This window comes from Oncorhynchus tshawytscha, linkage group LG20 (genome assembly GCF_018296145.1).
Source record: "Oncorhynchus tshawytscha isolate Ot180627B linkage group LG20, Otsh_v2.0, whole genome shotgun sequence".
NCBI lineage: Eukaryota > Metazoa > Chordata > Actinopteri > Salmoniformes > Salmonidae > Oncorhynchus > Oncorhynchus tshawytscha.
Window position 1 is genome coordinate 41,769,787 of NC_056448.1, and position 24,061 is coordinate 41,793,847.

A 24,061-nucleotide genomic window follows, 5' to 3' on the forward strand; every position below is an offset into this window, starting at 1 on the left:
TCCCTGACACAATGCCTCAGCTCCGCACCCAAGCTGCTCAGATGCTCTCCATGTTCGGCAGCACTTATCTATGCGAGCAACTTTTCTCCTCGATGAAGATGACCAAAACAACTCACAGGAGACGTCTGACTGATGAACATCTTCGCTCGATACTGAGGATTTCTTCAGCTCAGAGCTTGAGCCCAGACATTGATGAACTAGCATCCAAGAAGAGATGCCAGGTATCTGGCTTGGGCACATCAGATTAGACCAGTGTGCAATAATTAACGTTTTCTTTATGCACTTTTTCTTGCTACAAGGCATGGGCTTGAATGGTTGATTGATTTATTATCATTTTATTTGTAAAATTATTAGCCAGTGGAAAAATTTTATTTTGGTATTTAAATCAGAAGGCTGCAAATAGAAAAGAGGCATACAATTTTTATTTAAATTTTATTTATTTAATAAATGAATGCCATTGATGTGTTTTTTCATTTGAAATTCGATTTTGCATGTCTCCACTATTAAATTATATATTGTATGGTAATAAGCGATGCTTGTTCCATATTCAATGTTAATGCAAAACTTGTTTGGGTCCATATTAAAAGGTTAATTTGTTCAATGTTGGCCCGTGACTTTGTTCAGGTTTTACATTTTGGCCCGCTGGGTATTTGAGTTTGACACCCCTGCTCTAGGACATGCACACACACAGGCACCATATGTTGTCTGTATGATTCCCTGATCACACTGTATGTCAATCAAATCAATCACATTTATTTATAATGCATTTCTTACATCAGCTGATGTCACAAAGTGCTGTACAGAAATCCTGCTTAAAAAGCCATGTCTATTACTAAAAATGTTTATACATAGATGAGAAACTGTAAAAAGTATTACTGTATAGCTCCTGAGTGGCACAGCGGTCTAAGGCACTGTATCTCAGAGTCCCATAAGGCGGCGCACAATTGGCCCAGGTCATCTGGGTTTGGCCGGTATAGGCCGTCATTGTAAATAAGAATTTGTTCTTAACTGACTTGCCCAGTTAAATAAAATAGCTATTTACTATAGCATTTTACTGATGATTGATTGACCCTACTAACTAAAGGACACAGTAGGTGCTATGGCTTCATTTAATCCCCATTTTGGTGGATTTGTATTGCTCATAGTTAATAGATGGCCTATAAGACAGACTTTATAAGAATATAACACATTTATTGTACATTTCAAGGTCCAATTGCACATCAGTATACACCATTGTGGAGAGGTTGAGAGGTAAACTACAAAACAACTTAACGGTTTTAGTGACAAGTGTCCATACATTAGAGGATATATAGTAATAACAATACAACACTCATATAAAACACTTCCTGCATGATATCCAACACACACGATACAGCATAACACTTTCTTTCATCTGCAGCTCTAGTACTTGTAACGAAGTGAACACCCTGGGAAAAAGTGATTTGACTTTCTTCGACAGTAAGTCAATTGTATTGAAGTTCATGAACATCTTATAATTTTGCCACCACAATTAAATAGAACACATTGTATACATTCTTACTCAGGTGGTAACTACAGTTGTTCTTCTACACGTACCATATACACACATCACAGGAGGTTGGTGGCACCTTAATTGGGGAGGACAGGCACGTAGTAACGGCTGGAGCAGAATTAGGTGGAAAGTGATCAACAACATCAAACACATGGTTTCCACGGTTTCCATGTGTTTGATGCCATTCCATTCGCGCCATTCCAGGCGTTATTATGAGCCGTCCTCCACCCAGCAGCCTCCACTGACACGTATTACATACTTAAACCACTTTGCATTAGTAACAAAGGCGAAAACAATCATTCTGAGCAAATGTCAAACTTGGTTTGAGCAATATGAATTCTCAATCATAACTCTTTTAAAGACACCGCCTCCGAAACATTGGCAACGACTAAGTATTTTTTAAACATCCCACTTTGGGCTGGATGTGTCAATGTGCAGTTCATACATGAATAATCTATTATCAGAATTACTGTCTTACTGTAATTAGCCATGAAATCACTAGCTTGAAAGCGACTGTTTTTCGGGAAGCTGTACTTGTCCATTTTCCCTCCATGAAAGCGACTGTTTTTCGGGAAGCTGTACTTGTCCATTTTCCCTCCATTTTCCAGTTTGATTTCAACTAATGAGCTTCAACCCCTCTTCATAATAGTGACAGCTAGCAAGAGGCACATCATGCACCACAGTAGAGCGAGCGAGAGAGCGATGACGTGCTGCTCATACAGTATCTGCACACAATCTGATATAGTATACAATTTCCAGGGACCACTTTTGGCTTGTGAGAGCTACTTTCAGAACTACTGGCTAAAAAGTCTACAAAAGTACCTAGTTCTAGGCTAAAAAGTCTACAAAAGTACTGGATAATCTCTTTAATTCCTATTGAAAATAGTTTGAATATAGAATCTGAATAGGACTCCTTTCCAGTGACATCTATGCCTCTTCTTTAGTTGCTGGTTTGTAGATAACGTTCTGCCTGGAGTCCTTTTTGATACTGCAGAGAAAGGAAATACACAGACTTAGTCTACAAAAGGTGTACCTGCAGCCTCTGCTTAACTCAAAGGCATAGGAGTGTACATGTAACCCGTATGCTATGACATAACAATGTTCGATATTGACCAGTTTATATAGGTGTATGTATAGCTGTATGCATGTACTATAGTATGTTGGGTGCAGAGGGTCCAATCATTAGAAAACATGACGAATCCCGGAATCAAGGGAACAAAGGGTCACAAAACGACTTATTCTTATTCAAACAATCTTTTGACAAAGGACATTTTGGTCTTTGACGAAGGACATTTGGTCTTCAGCAATGAACATCTGTTGCATACCAAAACAGAGGCATCTTTCCATGGACATTTGGTTTTTATGATTGGACAGGCAGGCCAACGACTGTCTTTATTCTGGGAAATGCTGGGAACAACACCAGAACTCATAATATGTCAGAAATGAGAAAATCAAGAAGTCTTACCTACCTAGAGTATTTTTTACGCTGTTGGTATGCGTAGAGCGTGAAGAGCAGCAAGGTGACGGCAAAGAGAGCTCCGAAGGCTATGGCCAAGATATCTCCTGTAAATCAAGAGATAAATGAGATGTTTACCATGTAGATGTTTTTATAAAACCTACCTTAATAGGGCAGTTACAAACCAATTCTGAATTTTGAAAATGTAACATCATCAGTTATCAATTACATATGTTGTTTTTTAACTTAATTGAAATGCTGTTTAAGAAGTGAATACATGGGAAAGTATTTAAACGGTTCAAACTGTATATCTTATATTTAATTAGAAGTTGTACACGTTGGATTTGTATTACCGTTGAGCACAGCTTACCTCTTGCTAGGACCTCTACAGAAACATGACAAAAAGACAGATGTATATTAAAGCATGTAAAACATATACTCCATCATGTAAAATGTTAAACAGTCCGACATATAAACAGTCTGTGTTCTTGTCACACAGGTAAGGTCAGCATGGTGAACGTATAACATCAGCTCAGAGCACAAGGCCTTGTTTAACTTCTGATATGTACAATCTACATCTAAACGCCCCGTCAGACACTGATAATAGTGCTCCGGGGTGAAGTTTCCCCTAGGTACAGATCTAGGATCAGCTTCCCCTCCCCCAATCCTAACCTTAACCATTAGTGGGGAAAATGAAGTACTGACCCAAGATCAGCGTCTTGGGGCAACTTCACTCTACTCCAATAACAGTTTACCTTTACAAATAAAAGCTCTGGCATCAAAGCCAGTGACATCTATCACATCAATAATGAAAAGTCAAGATGCTGTGTACACACCGCACAGTACACACAGGACTCCAGTTAACTGTATGACAAACAGCCTAAGAGCATGTTCAAGAAAACATTAAGATAAGGGGAGTATGGCTACCATGCGCCACCTGCCCTTATTAAAACCCATGTACGTCCAGAGAATAATTGTCCTATGCACCACCAATGTTTTAACCTGGCCCCAGATCTGTTTGTGCTCACCAGCGTTTTAACCTGGTCCCAGATCTGTTTGTGCTCACCAGCGTTTTAACCTGGCCCCAGATCTGTTTGTGCTCACCAGCGTTTTAACCTGGTCCAAGATCTGTTTGTGCTCACCAGCGTTTTAACCTGGTCCCAGATCTGTTTGTGCTCACCAGCGTTTTAACCTGGTCCAAGATCTGTTTGTGCTCACCAGCGTTTTAACCTGGTCCAAGATCTGTTTGTGCTCACCAGCGTTTTAACCTGGTCTCAGATCTGTTTGTGCTCACCAGCGTTTTAACCTGATCCCAGATCTGTTTGTGCTCAGGTCAGCTGCTTATCAACTCCTTGTCACTCTTTGTCATGCCAAACCATGTTGAAATGATAGCACAAACTGATCTGGGACAAGGCTACCATATTTTTTCTAAATGGATGACAATTGGGACCTGCATAGTCAACACGTGATTATTAGCCCACATTTAAATGACATGGTTGTCCTTCCATATCTAGACTCTCTCGGTGCTCCGCATGACAGCGGCTGCGAGAAGGCACTATTATATATCCTATAACTTCAGGGTCGTCAGAGTTTGACTTTTTTTTAATCATACTAAAAATAGTCTTTGGATTTATAATACTTTGCTTACCAGATGGCCCAGTTGATGGCCCTTCACTGTTAGAGGCATCAGTCTCCGACAAGGTGTTGATAGAGATACTTGGATGTCCTGCAACTGCAAGCAAAAACATTGACTTATCTCAATGTTAATGGGAATAGATACAATATAAGTACAATATTAATAATAATACTATTAATAATCATATAAATAATAATACTATTAATAATCATATTAATATCAATAATATTACAAATAATTATATTAATAATATGATCAATAATCATATTAATATTAATAATATTAATAATTATATTAATAATATGATTAATAACCATATTAATATTAATAATATTAATGATTATATTAATAATATGATTAATAATCATATTAATATTAGTCATATTAATAATTATATTAGTAATATTATTAATTAGTCATATTACTATTAATAATATTAATAACTATATTAATAATAATAATATTAGTAATAATATTAATAATCATATTAATAATAATAATATGAATACTCACACTAATAATCACATTAATAATAATAACATTAATAATCATATTAATAATCATAGTAATAACATTAATAATCATTCATAATAATAGTAATAATATGAATACGCATATTAATAATAATAGCAATAATATTAATAATCATATTAATAATAATAGTAATAATATGAATAAGCATATTAATAATAATAGCAATAATATTAATAATCATATTGATAATAATAGCAATAATATGAATAAGCATATTAATAATAATAATATTAATAATCATAGTAATAATAATAATAATAATCACATTAATAATCATCATATTAATAATCATATTACTAATAATCATATTAATAATCATATTAGTAACAATAGTAATAATATTGATCATATTGATAATAACTATAATAATAAATATAATAACAGTAATAATATGAATAATAATATCAATGTGAATAGTGTAGTGGTCAGAAGAACATGAATGAATAAACAAATAAATGACAAAATTCCCTAGAGTCGACCACCTGCGGCCCTCGCATGCAACCGTCACACTAATAATATGAGATGCATCATGTAGAAGAAGGAATTTTCCGATTTTCTCGTGAAGGTTGCACGTTACCATGCAATACCCCTGTCTTTGAGTGGTGAGTTTGTTTCTGAAAGGTAAGTACTCCCAACCTTGACAAGGTCATACATGAACCCATTTGACATGAAGTATATGTATGCACACTGGGTTTCTGTCTTGTTAAACCTGTGTCGTGTTTACATACAAAACCTCAACAGAAAGTCTCTGGCTTGTAAGATATGTGCAACCAGGACCGTAACCCTTGACCTGGGCTCAGCTTCTCAAATGACGTTGGTCTATAGTTTGTGAATGTCTCACAAGACAGCAAGGTTGCCTAAGGTGGAACACACGTCAAGTGTGCATAGTGGGATGATGTTTACTAACCGACTATGGTGGGAGTGTCTGTGAACGAGGCGAGGACGTGTCTCCCATGTAGAAGCTGAGGTGCTCTGAAGTTCTTGGTCAGGTGCTGGTGTTGGCCTGCTTTCAGGGTGTCCTCCAGAGCACCCAACTGGAGAACACAACATGGGCACCATCAACATGGAAAACTATTACCATATTGTAGATTGAAGATAGATTCTACTGTTATGTTCAGCCCACATGACCCACACAGTTTTCAAACAGATTACCATATAATTGAATTTAATAAATGTCTAGAACAAATTAAAACAGTATCTAGTAGTGCTCTGTCTAAAGGTTATTTTGATCTTGTTTGAAGATCTATTTTTAGACATGAAAATACAGACAGTACAGGTAGTAGTGGGTCTCTTGTACTCTCAAGGAGGTATTCATGTCAATCTGTAAATCAATCTCCTTGGTTGGTGACCGACCTGCCTCCTGGAAACCCTGGTATCATTACTGACCTACCTCCTGTACACAATGGTATCATTACTGACCTGCCTCCTGGAAACCCTGGTATCATTACTGACCTACCTCCTGTACACTATGATATCATTACTGACCTACCTCCTGTACACTATGATGGTATCATTACTGACCTGCCTCCTGTACACAATGGTATCATTACTGACCTGCCTCCTTTACACTATGATGGTATCATTACTGACCTGCCTCCTGTACACTATGGTACCATTACTGACCTACCTCCTGGAAACCCTGGTATCATTACTGACCTGCCTCCTGGAAACCCTGGTATCATTACTGACCTACCTCCTGTACACAATGATGGTATCATTACTGACCTGCCTCATGGAAACCCTGGTATCATTACTGACCTGCCTCCTGGAAACCCTGGTATCATTACTGACCTGCCTCCTGTACACTATGATGGTATCATTACTGACCTGCCTCCTGTACACAATGGTATCATTACTGACCTGCCTCCTTTACACTATGATGGTATCATTACTGACCTGCCTCCTGTACACTATGGTACCATTACTGACCTGCCTCCTGTAAAACATGGCATCATTACTGACCTGCATCCCGTATACTGTGATGGTATCATTACTGACCTGCCTCCTGGACACTGTGATGGTATCATTACTGACCTGCCTTCTGTACACTATGATGGTATCATTACTGACCTGCCTCCTGTACACAATGGTATCATTACTGACCTGCCTCCTGTACACTATGATGGTATCATTACTGACCTACCTCCTGTACACTATGGTACCATTACTGACCTGCCTCCTGTAAAACATGGCATCATAACTGATCTGCATCCTGTATACTGTGATGGTATCATTACTGACCTGCCTCCTGGACACTGTGATGGTATCATTACTGACCTGCCTCCTGTACACTATGATGGTATCATTACTGACCTGCCTCCTGTACACTATGGTATCATTACTGACCTGTCTCCTGTAAAATATGGCATCATTACTGACCTGCCTCCTGTAAAATATGGCATAATTACTGACCTGCCTCCTGGACACTATGATCGTATCATTACTGACCTGCTTCCTGGATACTGTGATGGTATAATTACTGACCTGCCTCCTGGACACTGTGATGGTATCATTACTGACCTGCCTCCTGGACACTGTGATGGTATCATTACTGACCTGCCACCTGGACACTGTGATGGTATCATTACTGACCTTCCTCCTGTAGGCTATGATGGTATCATTACTGACCTGCCTCCTGGACACTGTGATGGTATCATTACTGACCTGCCTCCTGGACACTATGATGGTATCATTACTGACCTGCCTCCTGGACACTGTAATGGTATCATTACTGACCTGCCTCCTGGACACTGTGATGGTATCATTACTGTCCTGCCTCCTGTAGGCTATGATGGTATCATTACTGACCTGCCTCCTGGACACTGTGATGGTATCATTACTGACCTGCCTCCTGGACACTATGATGGTATCATTACTGACCTGCCTCCTGGATACTGTGATGGTATCATTACTGACCTGCCTCCTGGACACTGTGATGGTATCATTACTGACCTGCCTCCTGGACACTGTGATGGTATCATTACTGACCTGCCTCCTGGACACTGTGATGGTATCATTACTGACCTGCCTCCTGGACACTGTGATGGTATCATTACCAACCTGCCTCCTGGACACTGTGATGGTATCATTACTGACCTGCCTCCTGGACACTATGATGGTATCATTACTGACCTGTCTCCTGGACACTGTGATGGTATCATTACTGACCTGCCTCCTGGACACTGTGATGGTATCATTACTGACCTGCCTCCTGGACACTATGATGGTATCATTACTGACCTGTCTCCTGGACACTGTGATGGTATCATTACTGACCTGCCTCCTGGACACTGTGATGGTATCATTGAACATTGTCCAGTTGACTGTTTGGAAGCAGGGAGGAGTGGTAAGGGAGCCATTATATCTGTAGAAGCGCTCCAGCTTGTTTGGCAAAAGATGACGGACATTGAAGGCAGGGATCTCAGTGTTAGACTCTGGAAAGGTGTAAAATAGTTCATCAATTGTGTGGACCATGTGGGTCCTTAAGCTGTCATTTTGTTTCTCCTTAATGACTATGTCTCTCCTTCTGTTGTGGATTTCTTTTAACGCACTACAGTTTCTTTATGGAATACACATTTCTGTGAAAACTGACATTAAAGTACTATCTAATCTAATCACTAAGAATGTGAGAAACACCATGGGGGTTCTTAGTAATCTCTTGTGGACAGACGCACATAAATGCTGATTCCCGTTCGCAGCTAGCATACAGAAATCGGTGGTGGTAGTCCATGTTGTTTTTAACTGTAATGCAGTTGATTGGTGGCGATGACGTGAACATGTATTGGGTTTAACATCCATACAAGCATTATACTCTGATTTTACCTGAACATAGTGTGAAATATATATAAATATTAGCTTAAATGCAGGCAAAGTTTGCTGGGGGGGAAAGAGGAGATTCGGGATCTTTCCCCAACCCGTTTCCATGGCATTCCCATTGTTTTGGTTGAGTTCCATTGACCTCTTTCGTATCTATGGAAGGGGAAGCTTTCCACAAGAAGTGAAGACAGTTGTAGGATAAGCTCATAGAGCTAAATGAATGGTTGAAGTGGAGATGCAGGTGGGAAAACCATGCAGCCTTTTTACTTCATGTTGTCTTGGCTGAGTTCCTATGTCGAGCACCGGGAAATGGATTCCAACATCTGAGAAAAGGTCAAGTCTTGTTTTTTTTAAATTTAGCCAGTTGCTCGTAATTAGCTGGATGGCTAGATTAGCCCTGAATCTCTACGAGTATTGAATGCGTATGACAGCCCCCCGAAGCGCAAGAACTATGAATGCTCTTACTTCTGCAGATGTCAAATCTGGTAAATGTTGTACGGCCACTGAATTCAAATTGGAATTCATATGTTAGGTATAATACCTGTTGGGGATAATACCAAAGTGAAAATTGAATTCTTGGAATTTACCTAACATTTGAATTGATAGGAATTAAAAAAAAAAAAAAAAATTAAAAGACTAACCTGGAATTTAATTTAATGAAATGGAACTTACAGGTAGAGGTATTTGAATTAGAATATAATTTTCCCGAATTGACCCCAACCCTGCTGAGAGTTTCTGTTTAGGGGGGTGAAGACTTTGCTCGTCTTGTTAGCATCTTTTCTCATATATCTCCCCTAGAAGCTAATGGAGCATCTGATGCAATTATGCAAGATTTTAGTTCTGGGTTTCCGAGATTAGATTCTCAGTAATACAGTGCTGTTTAAATTTTCAGTCAATTTTCTAAAATGATCTTGCTATGTTGATTTTGTGAACCTAGAAAGCATAAATGAGAAAACAGTCTCCAATCTGTTGGACATTTCAAGAAAGGAATATGTAAACTACATCCAACGTTGTAGTACACAATGTTATGGCCACAAAAAAAAGGTCTATGGCTAGAGGTGTATCACGGGGTTACCTTCGATGCTGACATCAGCGAGCGCAGACAGGATCTTTTCATAGTTGTCATTCTCATGAAGACCAATCTAAATCAAAAAGAGTCAGAAAGAAGCAGATTAAAGTGATTGCTTCTGTATAATTTATTTAATCATCTCGAGGATTCTTCTGATTAATGTCTGTTTTTAAGTGTGTGAAACCCGAGACAAATGTCTTATCCTAGAATCTTATCCAATAGTAGTGCATGAAAATAGACTAATGACACTTCAAACCTTTGAGTCACCATGATGAGTTATTATGAGGGTACTGGTATAATTCTACATGTGTGGAATAACTTACCCCGATGAAGCCCCCTAATACAGCCAGGCCATCTGATTTGCTGGCTGCCTCGGACAGATTTGCATATTTAGAGTTGTAATGAACTATGTGGATCTGGGAAGAGAAGCATGGGAACATGATGATTGCACGGAACACCCTTCAATCTCCTACTGCTCAAGTGAACAGCAAACCTGGTTTCAAAAATCAGATAAAGCAACACCTCTCCCCTATTTGATCTGAATATGTTGTATGCATGTATTGATATGTAGGCTATGTGTAAGTGATGGCCTTGATGCTACTGAATATGCATTTAATATATGAATATGTAAATGTTAAAGGCCTAGAATATGTAAATGTTAAAAGCCTCGAATAGCAGGTTTTTATTCTCAGAGTTGAGTCAGTACAGACACTGCAAGTGTCAGTGAAACTATGAACACCAGCTAGAAAGAGTTTGTAGTGAATCATGTAAGTGATGTCCTCGGTGCTTCTGGATGGAAATGTAATGTATGAATATGTAAATATGTAAATGGTAAAGCCATAGAATATATGAATATGCAAATGTGTAAATGGTAACGTCCTAGAATATGTAAATGTTAAAGCCACAGAATATATGAATATGTAAATATGTTAATGAAAAAGCCCTCGAATGTGTAAATATGTAAATGTTAAAAGCCTAGAATATTAGGTTTCTTTTCTCAGTACTGAGTATGTACAGAACTTTTTTCTTGTTATACATTTCTGTAGTTCTGTCCTTGAGCTCTTCTCGTCTATTAATGTACTGTATTATGTCATGTTTCATGTTTTGTGTAACCCTGGAAGAGGTGTTGATGCTATCGCAACAGCTTATGGGGTCCTAATAAAATACTAAAATAGCTGTGTTGTCTTGTCAGTGTTGTCGCTTTTAGTATGTTGACAATGAGCCACATGCCAAAGACAACTTCCTGTCTTGACATATACATTTGATGGGCAATAAAATGATTTTGAGTTTAAACTAATTGAACCTGCAATAATTCTGGGGCATTTTTTCAGTTCCCCAGTATTTCTGACTTCCTCACCTCTGCAGGGAAATGGACGTTATCTATGGTGTGTTCAGATCCTGGCACCTCTTTGGTCCCCCAGTGGAAATGCAGTTGGGCGGCCCGGAACTCATTGTCAAACCCACTGGTGATGCGCATGGTGTTGGGCAGGACCAGCTGCACTGGAGACACACACAGGGTACAACAACTACTTGGTTCTATTTAGTTTTTCCAGTGTAGAACCCTCTGCAAAGCCATCCACGTTTTGGTACAGCTTTATAAGGAAAAATGTTGCCTAATAAATGTTGCTTGTACCGTCAATATAATGCATATTGGACGGCCAGGAACTTACAGGTATGGCCGTTGTTCAACAGTGTCAATGCTGAGCTGTCTGTCAGATCATAGTCCTCCAGAGTTATGGGTGGCAGGCTGCGGTCATAGAGGGCTCTCCTGGTATCAATGTCAATGGGAGACTGGGATTTTCCACTGCAGTGTGAGAACTCAGAGGACCAGGCAGCTTGATCTGTCAATAGGATGTGGGGAAATTATTAACAGAACAATGGCCCTTCGGCAGTGTGACTTAGTTAATGATAAGACACAGCTCTCTTCTTATGAACACAAGTTTTTTGCACATGAGATTTACACAGGAAATCCCAGAAGTCAATATGCATGACACTTCAAGTGTCAAAATGAAACTATGAACACCAGCAAGAAAAAGTTAGTAAGGAATCATTAAATACTAAATGGTGATGACCACCAGGAAATAGTGATGACCACCAGGAAATAGTGATGACCACCAGGAAATAGTGATGACCACCAGGAAATAGTGGTGACCACCAGAAAATAGTGATGACCACCAGGAAATAGTGATGACCACCAGGAAATAGTGGTGACCACCAGAAAATAGTGATGACCACCAGGAAATAGTGATGACCACCAGGAAATAGTGATGACCACCAGGAAATAGTGGTGACCACCAGGATATAATGATGACCACCAGGAAATAGTGTTGACCACCAGGAAATAGTGATGACCACCAGGAAATAGTGATGACCACCAGGAAATAGTGGTGACCACCAGAAAATAGTGATGACCACCAGGAAATAGTGATGACCACCAGGAAATAGTGATGACCACCAGGAAATAGTGGTGACCACCAGGATATAGTGATGACCACCAGGAAATAGTGATGACCACCAGGAAATAGTGATGACCACCAGGAAATAGTGGTGACCACCAGGAAATAGTGATGACCACCAGGAAATAGTGATGACCACCAGGAAATAGTGATGACCACCAGGAAATAGTGGTGACCACCAGGAAATAGTGGTGACCACCAGGAAATAGTGATGACCACCAGGAAATAGTGATGACCACCAGGAAATAGTAATGAATAAGCTGTATACCGTCTTATTTAACTCCAGGACGACAATATTTGATTAATGAAGTGGGAGTATTAATGTGTTTAGTTTAACACCTGTAACAAGAGGCTATAAATTAAAGTTCCTGATCACAACCAGTCATAAAGAGATCAACATTAGCAAACACAATTATTATTATTATCAATGAACTGTTTAATAACTATCAATCTTAGGTCACGCTAACTTCACTCATTCAGTTACATTATGGCTTCTTCTCACTAAGTAATACCAAGCTACAGGTAGAGTGGGATGTTCCACTCATATCAATGAAGACTAGATTCTAAGTAAGGTGTCTTGAGTATTGGTAGAGTTGACATCTCTGGCTTACATTATGATCTTATTTTACCACCGTAACTAAAACAAAATATGGTTCTCTCTTTATTACAGACATGATAAGCCTTTCTTTGAGCGACAGAAAAAGAGACTTGTGTTGGTAACTGATAGTTGGACTGATAAGGCAGATTAGCCTGTGCAGAGAGAAGGATACAGTGCATGTATTCTCGTAATAACAACGGTTGTGTATATTTACCTTCGTAGCCCCAGTGTCCACCATGTGGGACACCTGCAGAAAAAGAGGGAAGAGGATTAATTCATCAGTGATTTGTAGTGAAAGGCAGCAAAACAATATGAGCAAGCATGAATATATGCATTTGTGAGTTTATAATTTTACTGGTTACAAAAAAAATTGACGTTATATTAGAGAATAATAATTCAAACTGTTTTGTGGCTAAAGCTTCAGGCTAACAGGTTGTCTCATCTGATCTTGAAATATTGTGTCTATTAAAGTTAATTGCAAACTATGCTAAAGCAACATCAGGCTATTGCAGCAACCAAACAGAAATTGGCAAATGTACTCATCAAAAAAATCACTTGGATTATAAAGGCTGGGACATGGAACAACTGTAACCCATTGTGAATTTACATGTGTTAGGCTAAACCAATACATATCCGTTTACGATGAAAGTACATATTTAGGCATAACTGTACAATTCTGGTCAACCATTCAGGATGTATTTCATCAGTGCAGGTTCCTCTAATGGTTAAAAAGGAAGCAGCCAAGTTGAAAGAGCCAGGTATCTGAGCACTCTGGTTCTGGATGACGCAGATATTTGCTATTACTCTTTTAACCACACACACAATCCTAACTGTATGCTATTGTGTGAATGAGTCCATTATCAATCCCCACTGTATGCCCTTGTGTGAATGAGTATATTATCCAGGCTGCCAGTAAAGGCGTCAGCATGCTTCAGTTCGGCTGGCGCCTTGCGGAGAACCGAACAGTAGAGAACCTAACGAGTGTACTCGCATACTCACTTAAAAGACTTTCACTTGAAAAACTTGAAAAAAGCTGCAATAGTACTATTTGTCCATTTTGAGACACCGTAGCCAGTAGACACTTCCTCAAAATAGTCTGAATACATTTTTATTTGATTTATTTCACCTTTACTTAACCAGGTAGGCTAGTTGAGAACAGGGTTCTCATTTGCAACTGCGACCTGGCCAAGATAAAGCAAAGCAGTTCGACATACAACAACACAGAGTTACACATGGAATAAACAAATATACACTGCTCAAAAAAATAAGGGAACACTTAAACAACACAATGTAACTCCAAGTCAATCACACTTCTGTGAAATCAAACTGTCCACTTAGGAAGCAACACTGATTGACAATAAATTTCACATGCTGTTGTGCAAATGGAATAGACAACAGGTGGAAATTATAGGCAATTAGCAAGACACCCCCAATAAAGGAGTTGTTCTGCAGGTGGTGACCACAGACCACTTCTCAGTTCCTATGCTTCCTGGCTGATGTTTTGGTCACTTTTGAATGCTGGCGGTGCTTTCACTCTTGTGGCAGCATGAGACGGAGTCTACAACCCACACAAGTGGCTCAGGTAGTGCAGCTCATCCAGGATGGCACATCAATGCGAGATGTGGCAAGAAGGTTTGCTGTGTCTGTCAGCATAGTGTCCAGAGCATGGAGGCGCTACCAGGAGACAGGCCAGTACATCAGGAGACGTGGAGGAGGCCGTAGGAGGGCAACAACCCAGCAGCAGGACCGCTACCTCCGCCTTTGTGCAAGGAGGAGCAGGAGGAGCGCTGCCAGAGCCCTGCAAAATGACCTCCAGCAGGCCACAAATGTGCATGTGTCTGCTCAAACGGTCAAAAACAGACTCCATGAGGGTGGTATGAGGGCCTGACGTCCACAGGTGGGGGTTGTGCTTACAGCCCAACATCGTGCAGGACGTTTGGCATTTGCCAGAGAACACCAAGATCGGCAAATTCGCCACTGGCATCCTGTGCTCTTCACAGATGAAAGCAGGTTCACACTGAGCACATGTGACAGAGTCTGGAGACGCCGTGGAGAACGTTCTGCTGCCTGCAACATCCTCCAGCATGACCGGTTTGGCGGTGGGTCAGTCATGGTGTGTGGTGGCATTTCTTTGGGGGGCCGTACAGCCCTCCATGTGCTCGCCAGAGGTAGCCTGACTGCCATTAGGTACCGAGATGAGATCCTCAGACCCCTTGTGAGACCATATGCTGGTGCGGTTGGCCCTGGGTTCCTCCTAATGCAAGACAATGCTAGACCTCATGTGGCTGGAGTGTGTCAGCAGTTCCTGCAAGAGGAAGGCATTGATGCTATGGACTGGCCCGCCCGTTCCCCAGACCTGAATCCAATTGAGCACATCTGGGACATCATGTCTCGCTCCATCCACCAACGCCACTTTGCACCACAGACTGTCCAGGAGTTGGCGGATGCTTTAGTCCAGGTTTGGGAGGAGATCCCTCAGGAGACCATCCGCCAACTCATCAGGAGCATGCCCAGGCGTTGTAGGGAGGTCATACAGGCACGTGGAGGCCACATACACTACTGAGCCTCATTTTGACTTGTTTTAAGGACATTACATCAAAGTTGGATCAGCCTGTAGTGTGGTTTTCCACTTTAATTTTGAGTGTGACTCCAAATCCAGACCTCCACGGGTTGATAAATTTGATTTCCATTGATAATTTTTGTGTGATTTTGTTGTCAGCACATTCAACTATGTAAAGAAACAAGTATTTAATAATAATATTTCATTCATTCAGATCTAGGATGTGTTATTTTAGTGTTCCCTTTATCTTTTGAGCAGTGTACAATCAGTATAATACAATACAGTATAAAAATCTATATACAGCATGTGCAAATGAGGTAGGATAAGAGAGGTAAGGCAATAAATAGGCCATGGTGGCAAAGTAATTACAATATAGCAATTAAACACTGGAATGGTAGGATGTGTAGAAGATGAATGTGCAAGTAGAGATACTGGGGTGCAAAGGAGCTAGATAAATAAATAAATACAGTATGGGGATGAGGAAGATTGGATGGGCTATTTACAGATGAGCTATGTACAGGTGCAGTGATCTGTGAGCTCCTCTGACAGCTGGTGCTTAAAACTAGTGAGGGAGGTAAGAGTCTCCAGCTTCAGAGATTTCTGCAGTTTGTTCCAGTCATTGGCAGCAGAGAACTGGAAGGAGAGGCAGCCAGAGGAAGAATTGCTACGGGTGGGTGCTGCTATGGTGACCAGTGAGCTGAGATACGGCGGGGCTTTACCTAGCAGAGATTTGTAGATGACCTGGAGCCAGTGGGTTTGGCGACGAGTATGAAGCAAGGGCCAGCCAACGAGAGCATACAGTAAGCAGTGGTGGGTAGTATATGGGGCTTTGGTGACAAAACGGCACTGTGATAGACTGCATCCAATTTGTTGAGTAGAGTGTTGGAGGCTATTTTGTAAATGACATCGCCGAAGTCAAGGATCGGTAGGATGGTCAGTTTTACTAGGGTATGTTTGGCAGCATGAGTGAAGGATGCTTTGTTTGCGAAATAGGAAGCCGATTCTAGATTTAATTTTGGATTGGAGATGTTTAATGTGAGTCTGGAAGGAGAGTTTACAGTCTAACCAGACACCTAGGTATTTGTCCACATATTCTAAGTCAGAACCGTCCAGAGTAGTGATGCTGGATGGGCGGGCAGGTGCTGGCAGCGATCGGTTGAAGAGCATGCATTTAGTTTTACTTGCATTTAAGAGCAGTTGGAGGCCACGGAAGGAGAGTTGTATGGCATTGAAGCTCATCTGGAGGTTAGTTAACACAGTGTCCAAAGAAGAGCCAGAGGTATACATAATGGTGTTGTCTGTGTAGAGTTGGATCAAAGAATCACCAGCAGCGAGAGTGACATCATTGATGTATACAGAGAAGAGAGTCGGCCCAAGAATTGAACCCTGTGGCACCCCCATAGAGACTGCCAGAGGTCCAGACAACAAGCCCTCCGATTTGACATACTGAACTCTATCAGAGAAGTAGTTGGTGAACCAGGTGAGGCAATCATTTGAGAAACCAAGGCTGTTGAGTCTGCCAATAAGAATGTTGTGATTGACAGAGTTGAAAGCCTTACCCAGTTCGATGAATAAGGCTGCACAGTAATGTCTCTTATCGATGGTGGTTATGATATCGTTTAGGACCTTGAGCGTGGCTGAGGTGCACCCATGACCAGCTCTGAAACCGGTTTGTATAGCGGAGAGGGTACGGTGAGATTCGAAATGTTTGGTAATCGTTTTGTTAACTTGGCTTTCAAAGACCTTAGAATGGCAGGGTAGAATAGATATAGGTCTGTAGCAGTTTGGGTCTTAAGCTAAGATTTTAAAAAATATGTCATTAATTTTGACGTTATGCAGAGATCTTAGTCACATCTAACTAGGATGTTTGATGCAGTATTTTTCAATGAAAAAAATGCATGAAAAGGAGCGTAGACTTTAACTTGCCTCAAGAAAAATAATTGTGTGTCTGAACAGCCGTAAAAAACCCCACTGAAGTCCAAAATGAACAAAAACTTTACAAAGTGTCTTCATAATATATGCACAAACTCTTCCAAACTGCTTTGGCTGAGAAGCGAGCGGACGCCTTTAAACCTTGATCAGGGGGATCAGACAGGACAGAGAGACAGGTTCCTAAGGGATCAGACGGGACAGAGAGCCAGGTTCCTAAGGGATCAGACGGGACAGAGAGCCAGGTTCCTAAGGGATCAGACGGGACAGAGAGCCAGGTTCCTAAGGGATCAGACGGGACAGAGAGCCAGGTTCCTAAGGGATCAGACGGGACAGAGAGCCAGGTTCCTAAGGGATCAGATGGGACAGAGAGCCAGGTTCCTAAGGGATCAGACGGGACAGAGAGCCAGGTTCCTAAGGGATCAGACGGGACAAAGAGCCAGGTTCCTAAGGGATCAGACGGGACAGAGAGCCAGGTTCCTAAGGAATCAGACGGGACAGAGAGCCAGGTTCCTAAGGGATCAGACGGGACAGAGAGCCAGGTAGAAGGGTCCAAACAGGGGTAGAAGGGTCCAAGCAGCCTGATTGGAAAACCCTGGGTCATTGTTGCGTTACATGGCCCCTGAGCCACCAGGGAGACCAAGGAGACAGACTGGCCTCCATTGTAAATAGCTCCTCCGTCAGTTTCACCATTGTGAGCATGTCATCACCTAAAGACATGCCTGATGATGATATCATCAGAATGTTGACATCACTAAAACCGTGATCCAATTTGGAATACAGTTATACCCCTTTAAGAATAGACCATAGGACTGGACTGAGGAATCTTAGTGAGAAGTTTGATGCATTGAACTGGCAGTGAGACTTGACTGTGAAAACCTCACTGTGTCTGTCTGAGACATACTTTAGGAAGGGAGGTGACCCTTCATTTTGAAACCGGTAGTTCTGTGAGTGACGTCTTCAGACTTCATTTAGAAACTGGTGAGAAGTCACCCACTGCACACAGCCAGACTGAGTTGAGTCACCCACTGCACACAGCCAGACTGAGTTGACTTTCAGTTAGGTTTCATTTTCTCAAAAGGTTACCGTTTATTTTTTTTTAAATTTCAGTTAACACATTTTCCCCCCTAGTTTTAGTTTACTATAACAACCTCGCCAACAACTTTGGAGGGAACGTTCAGTTGATTCACCTGTCTGTTTGATGTATGGATATACTTATTGTACCACTGAGAAAAGCCACAAGCAGAACCCCAAGTTTAACACTTGGTCAGTAAATCCTCGAAATCAATATTTTACCCCAACATTGGTGATGCCTCTTTTTTTCATTCTACGGTTTCAAAAGAGCCACCATACTATTGGTTTGTGGTTGTGTCTCTGCGGCAGGCAGCCACACAGAAGACAGTAGTGTATTACTGCTATTGAGTTTGACACGTGGAAGGCCTGGCTGATGAAATGCCAGACTGCACATTCTGAATCACTGCACCTTTTGCCAGGGCAAATGGACTCTACGTGCCTTTAAAAACGTACAGTCAAGTCTCAAGGCAGAATGTGCTGTGATTCAGAATGTGCAGTCTGGCATTTAGTACCTCACTTCTTCCACAGTAAGTCAGTAGAAGGGAAAACCTGATGTCAGTATTTTTGAATCATTTCAAATAAATGTTACTATATTAGTCCACCTCATTCGAAATAATTGCATTATTACACCAAAAGATGCTAAAGAAGCACAAATTTGCTTTTATTTTTGGGTAGCTGTAATTCGACTTTTATATTGCCCATAAGGTGGATGAACATTAATTACAGTTAGGTTACAATGGTTACAATTTAATTGGGTGTAAATACTTTTCTATAAACTACTTTACCAAATCCCACTGCATCTGATTATTGTATCAAAAGAAAGATAAGAGTTAGAAATGAAAGCCCTTCCTATTCCTCAACAAGGATGTGTTAAAGTAAATGTTGAACTTTTATTTAGACAGTTCAAAATACCGCTGAGGCCAAATTTAGTTTCAAACAACTATCATGGAAGCATGTCTCTGTGTGAAAATAAACAGAAAATGTGTTTGTTCTCACAAGTGCTTAATATGGATTAGTAAACTCACTGTTTTGGTATTTGTAAACACTGAAACCCTAATTAATAAGTTTGTTGGGCAACTTCCATCGATGCCAAAAATCTTGTTTTAAAAGAGCTAAAGGATTCCTTGTTTTTGGAACTAAATTAAAATCTTCAAGTATTTTCAAAGGTCTGATTATTTGGAAAAAATAATGTAACTTTTTTTCTTTCTTCTTTTTTAAAAACATATTCTATCCATATTGGCTGTCTACTTAGCCAAACACAGCATGTCTTTTAGGGACAGCTATCTTTTTGACATATTCTATCCATATTGGCTGTCTACTTAGCCAAACACAGCATGTCTTTTAGGGACAGCTATCTTTTTGACATATTCTATCCATATTGGCTGTCTACTTAGCCAAACACAGCATGTCTTTTAGGGACAGCTATCTTTTTGACATCCCCATTTTGCTTCATAAATCCAATGTTACAGAATGTTCATCCAGAAGCTTTAAACAGTTTTAGTTCAGTCTTGTTCTTCATGAAAACCTGTCTCAGCCATATAAAAAAAAACGTATGTATAAATCATGTGTATAAAATTGGCTAGATCTAATATTTGAGACCAGATGCTGCCAAGTCAAGTGTGTAGTCTACAGTGTCAACACTAGTCTTATGAGTGGAGACATGGTTTATAGGACCTGTCTTGCTGTCTCCACTTTGTAACTTTCTGTCAAAAACAGACTGAGTCAGCCACGATGAAACATCATTGGTTTAGTTGTCAGTACTCCCAATACAGCACGTATCCCAGTGACTTTGCCTGTACCCCCCGAAATACCACAGACGCACTGCACTGTTGGCTGAGGCAAATTCAAACTTTTTTATTTTTTTGAATGAATTCCTGTGAGGCTTGTGTTCAGATCTGAGGTATTTTCTTTGGGAGCGAGCACTTAATTGTAAGCTGTCAGTAGAGTCCAACCTGACAGAAATGTGTTTTACAGTGACAATATTAAATAATTTAAATTAAGAAATTAGGCTGCCATTGGAATATTCATAAAGAGCAATAATTGAAGGTTTTACATGTCATGAAAAGAAATGGATGTAAAATATGATTTTGAATCTTGAAATCCTTACTTTGATTACTCGTGTATGCCTTTTCATGATGGAACATCTCTAACCAGCTTAAAACAAACAAATGGTACAATAGACTGGTTAAATACTGAATATTGCCTAGTGTTCTAATCTCAGGTGTAGGCCTCCTCCTGTTGAAATCAAATACATTCAACTAGGAAGCACTAAGTCATCACTTGTTGGAATATAATACTCTGCAATAAACAATATCCTCAAACTATTTGTTGAAATTTGAGATAATACTGTAGGTTATAACATAATCAATACTCCTTTCCCTGCCCCTGTATGTCTCGTCCATTGTCCAAAGTCTAAAGGAAGGACTCGTTTATCTAGGTGGTAATTGCGTCTGACACAATTAGGTGACTTATCTGCACTGGTAAATAAGCCTGAGGTGATCTGGAGGAGTGATTATGACAGTGGTGAAAAACACTGGCTCTATTTTCCTCGTGTTAGAACGCTTACCCACACACATCCGCAGCTTTGCCTAATCACTCTTACAGGCTTTAAAACACATGTTTTGGGTTTAAATATTTTTTTAATGAACTTTAATCAAAACCATTTTGATAAGACTTGCATAAAAGGTGAAAATTATTGCTGGAAAGACTAGCTTTTGAATACAAACTTGAGTAACAGTCTTTATTGAGATGTTACAATAAAAAAAACAGTATTGTAAAAAAAAAACATTTTTATATTGAAAGAAGTATTCAAATAAAAAAGTGAATCATGAATGAATCTCTAAATGAAGCAATGATGCAATACCAAAGACCTTGTCTTCTGAACTGAAACCAGGTCCACTGTCCATTCACCGTTTCGCCAACGTCTTCTGAAGCACCACACACATCACACTGCTACACACATCACACTGCTACACACAGCACAAATCACACTACTACACAAATGAAATAACACCACCACTAAACATCATAAAACATCCCACCTGACCAGTTGAAATAACACCACCACTAAACATCATAAAACATCCGACCTGACCAGTTGAAATAACACCACCACTAAACATCATAAAACATCCCACCTGACCAGTTGAAATAACACCACCACTAAACATCAGAAAACATCCCACCTGACCAGTTGAAATAACACCACCACTAAACATCATAAAACATCCCACCTGACCAGTTGAAATAACACCACCACTAAACAACATAAAACATCCCACCTGACTAGTTGAAATAACACCACCTTGCTGGGTCAGTAGCAGCCACAAAACTCACCTTTAGGATGATGCTCCCCGCTGTCCTTCTCACTGCTCCCGCCATCCTCCTCTTCGGAGGATGAGGAAGAGGAGGATGCATTTAGCACCAAACCATGGAGGAAGAGGAGGGTGAGGAAGATCTTGAGAATCATCTGGTCAAGGTATTGTTAGGATCTCCTGTGTCAAACGAGCACTGTGGCAGTTCTCTGAAAATGGTCTGTCAGCTATTCAGTCGACAGTTAAACTATGTCATGAAGTTTACTGTCTGTCTGTTAGGTAGTCTCCAGTTAGACTATGTAATGAAGTCTACTGTCTGTCTCTCAGGTAGTCTACAGATAGACTATGTAAGGAAGTCTACTGTCCGTCTGTGTTCAGTCAAACTGTCTTTAGTGAGACAGCACCCAGCTAGTTATCAACCGGACATTCAGTAGTCATTTTGTCCTGAGAAGAGAAATGTTCAGCTAGGCAACAGAGCACGTTTCCACAAAGCGCATTTCGCAAGAAGGTAAGAGGAGTAAAGTTGTCTTCAATATGCCCAGCTTCAGTCTTCATACTCTCTCTTCACACATTGACCTGTGTCTCCTCTCCTTCACCGTTACTGGATCCAGGGCCAGGACATCTGGGCTGGGCTTTTTAAAGGCAACTCAGAGGACAGCCCAGGCACCAATCAGGATCCTAGGAGCTGCTCAAGGTGCCTGGTACATCCCCTGTTCTCCCCCACCCCCTTCTCTTTCTGCTGGACTAGACCCACATACAGGCACAGTTGGTCAGACACACACACTTGTGCACAATTTCACACACACAGACACACACAGTCCCTATCTAATCTCCTGCCTTGTCAGACTCTCTCTTTCTCTATCTCTCAGTCCCTATAGCTGCACAGAGCAAAGTCCAGAGGACTGCCAAGAGGAGGTGTGAGAGGGGGAGTTTGATGGAGTGAGGAGAAATATATGAAAGTGAAAAATAAATCAATTAAGATGTATTGTCACATACACCGGATAGGTGAAGTGTGTTGTTTTATAGGGGTCAGTCAGAGTTGTACTGTGCCCCTGGAGCACATTAGGGTTAAGTGCCTTACTCAAGGACATATAAACATGTTTGTCACCTTCTTTGTTCTGCCTGACAAGGGGGTGTAACTGTACTTTGAAAGATAAACACATTTACTACAGCCAGGGATTTTTACTATTACTTACACATGTTGTTCACTGGCAACCCTAACAACAACACCAACAACAACCCCAATAACAACAACCCCAACAACAACCCCAATAACAACAACCCCAACAACAACTACCCCAACAACAACAACGCCAACCCCAATAACAACCCCAACAACAACCCCAACAACAACAACGCCAACCCCAATAACAACCCCAACAACAACACCAAATACAATGCCAACAACAACCAATAACAACCATAACAAAAACTCCAACAACCCCAATAACAACACCAACAACAACCCCAATAACATCCCTAACAACAACCCCAATAACAACACAACATCCCAAATAACAACCCTAACAACAACCCAACAACCCCAATAACAACCCTAACAACAACCCCAATAACAACACAACATCCCAAATAACAACCCTAACAACAACCCAACAACAACCCCAATAACAACCATAACAACAACCATAACAACAACCCCAATAACAACCATAACAACAACCATAACAACAACCCCAATAACAACCCCAACAACAACCTCACAACAACCCCAATAACAACCCCAACAACAACCTCACAACAACCCTAATAATAAAAATCATTTTAAAAAACAACAACCCCAACCATGTTTAGCAGCAATATTGAAACGTTTTTTTTTTTATTCAAATCATTTCTGGAAACATCAGCATTTTGCAACAGGAGAAAATGAGCAATTCTTACTCCCTATTCTGTGGAAGCCACATTCACCCTCCATTCTGTGGAATTTGTCCCCTCCCACTGCAACACACACACACACACACACACTTTGGCCCTCGAGGGCTTGAGTAGAGTCTATCTCAAGCTGGAGGTCATCAGGGATCGGTATGATCACATCTCTCAATAAATCACGCATACAGATTAATTCCATAG

General features: G+C 40.5%; 1 protein-coding gene across 1 annotated transcript; it reads right to left on the reverse strand.

Annotated features, from left to right (window-relative positions):
* Positions 1–1,167: 1,167 nt before the first annotated feature.
* ca9 (carbonic anhydrase IX) lies at positions 1,168–22,785 on the reverse strand. Its single transcript, XM_042302689.1, has 12 exons — positions 21,996–22,785; positions 13,311–13,343; positions 11,713–11,883; positions 11,400–11,542; positions 10,366–10,458; positions 10,049–10,115; positions 8,434–8,591; positions 6,065–6,191; positions 4,636–4,719; positions 3,358–3,372; positions 3,001–3,094; positions 1,168–2,519 (listed from the first exon to the last, which is right to left on the reverse strand). Exons 1-12 carry the CDS (start codon positions 22,126–22,128, stop codon positions 2,459–2,461), a joined length of 1,179 nt encoding a protein of 392 aa, XP_042158623.1. The 5' UTR covers positions 22,129–22,785; the 3' UTR covers positions 1,168–2,458.
* Positions 22,786–24,061: the final 1,276 nt, after the last annotated feature.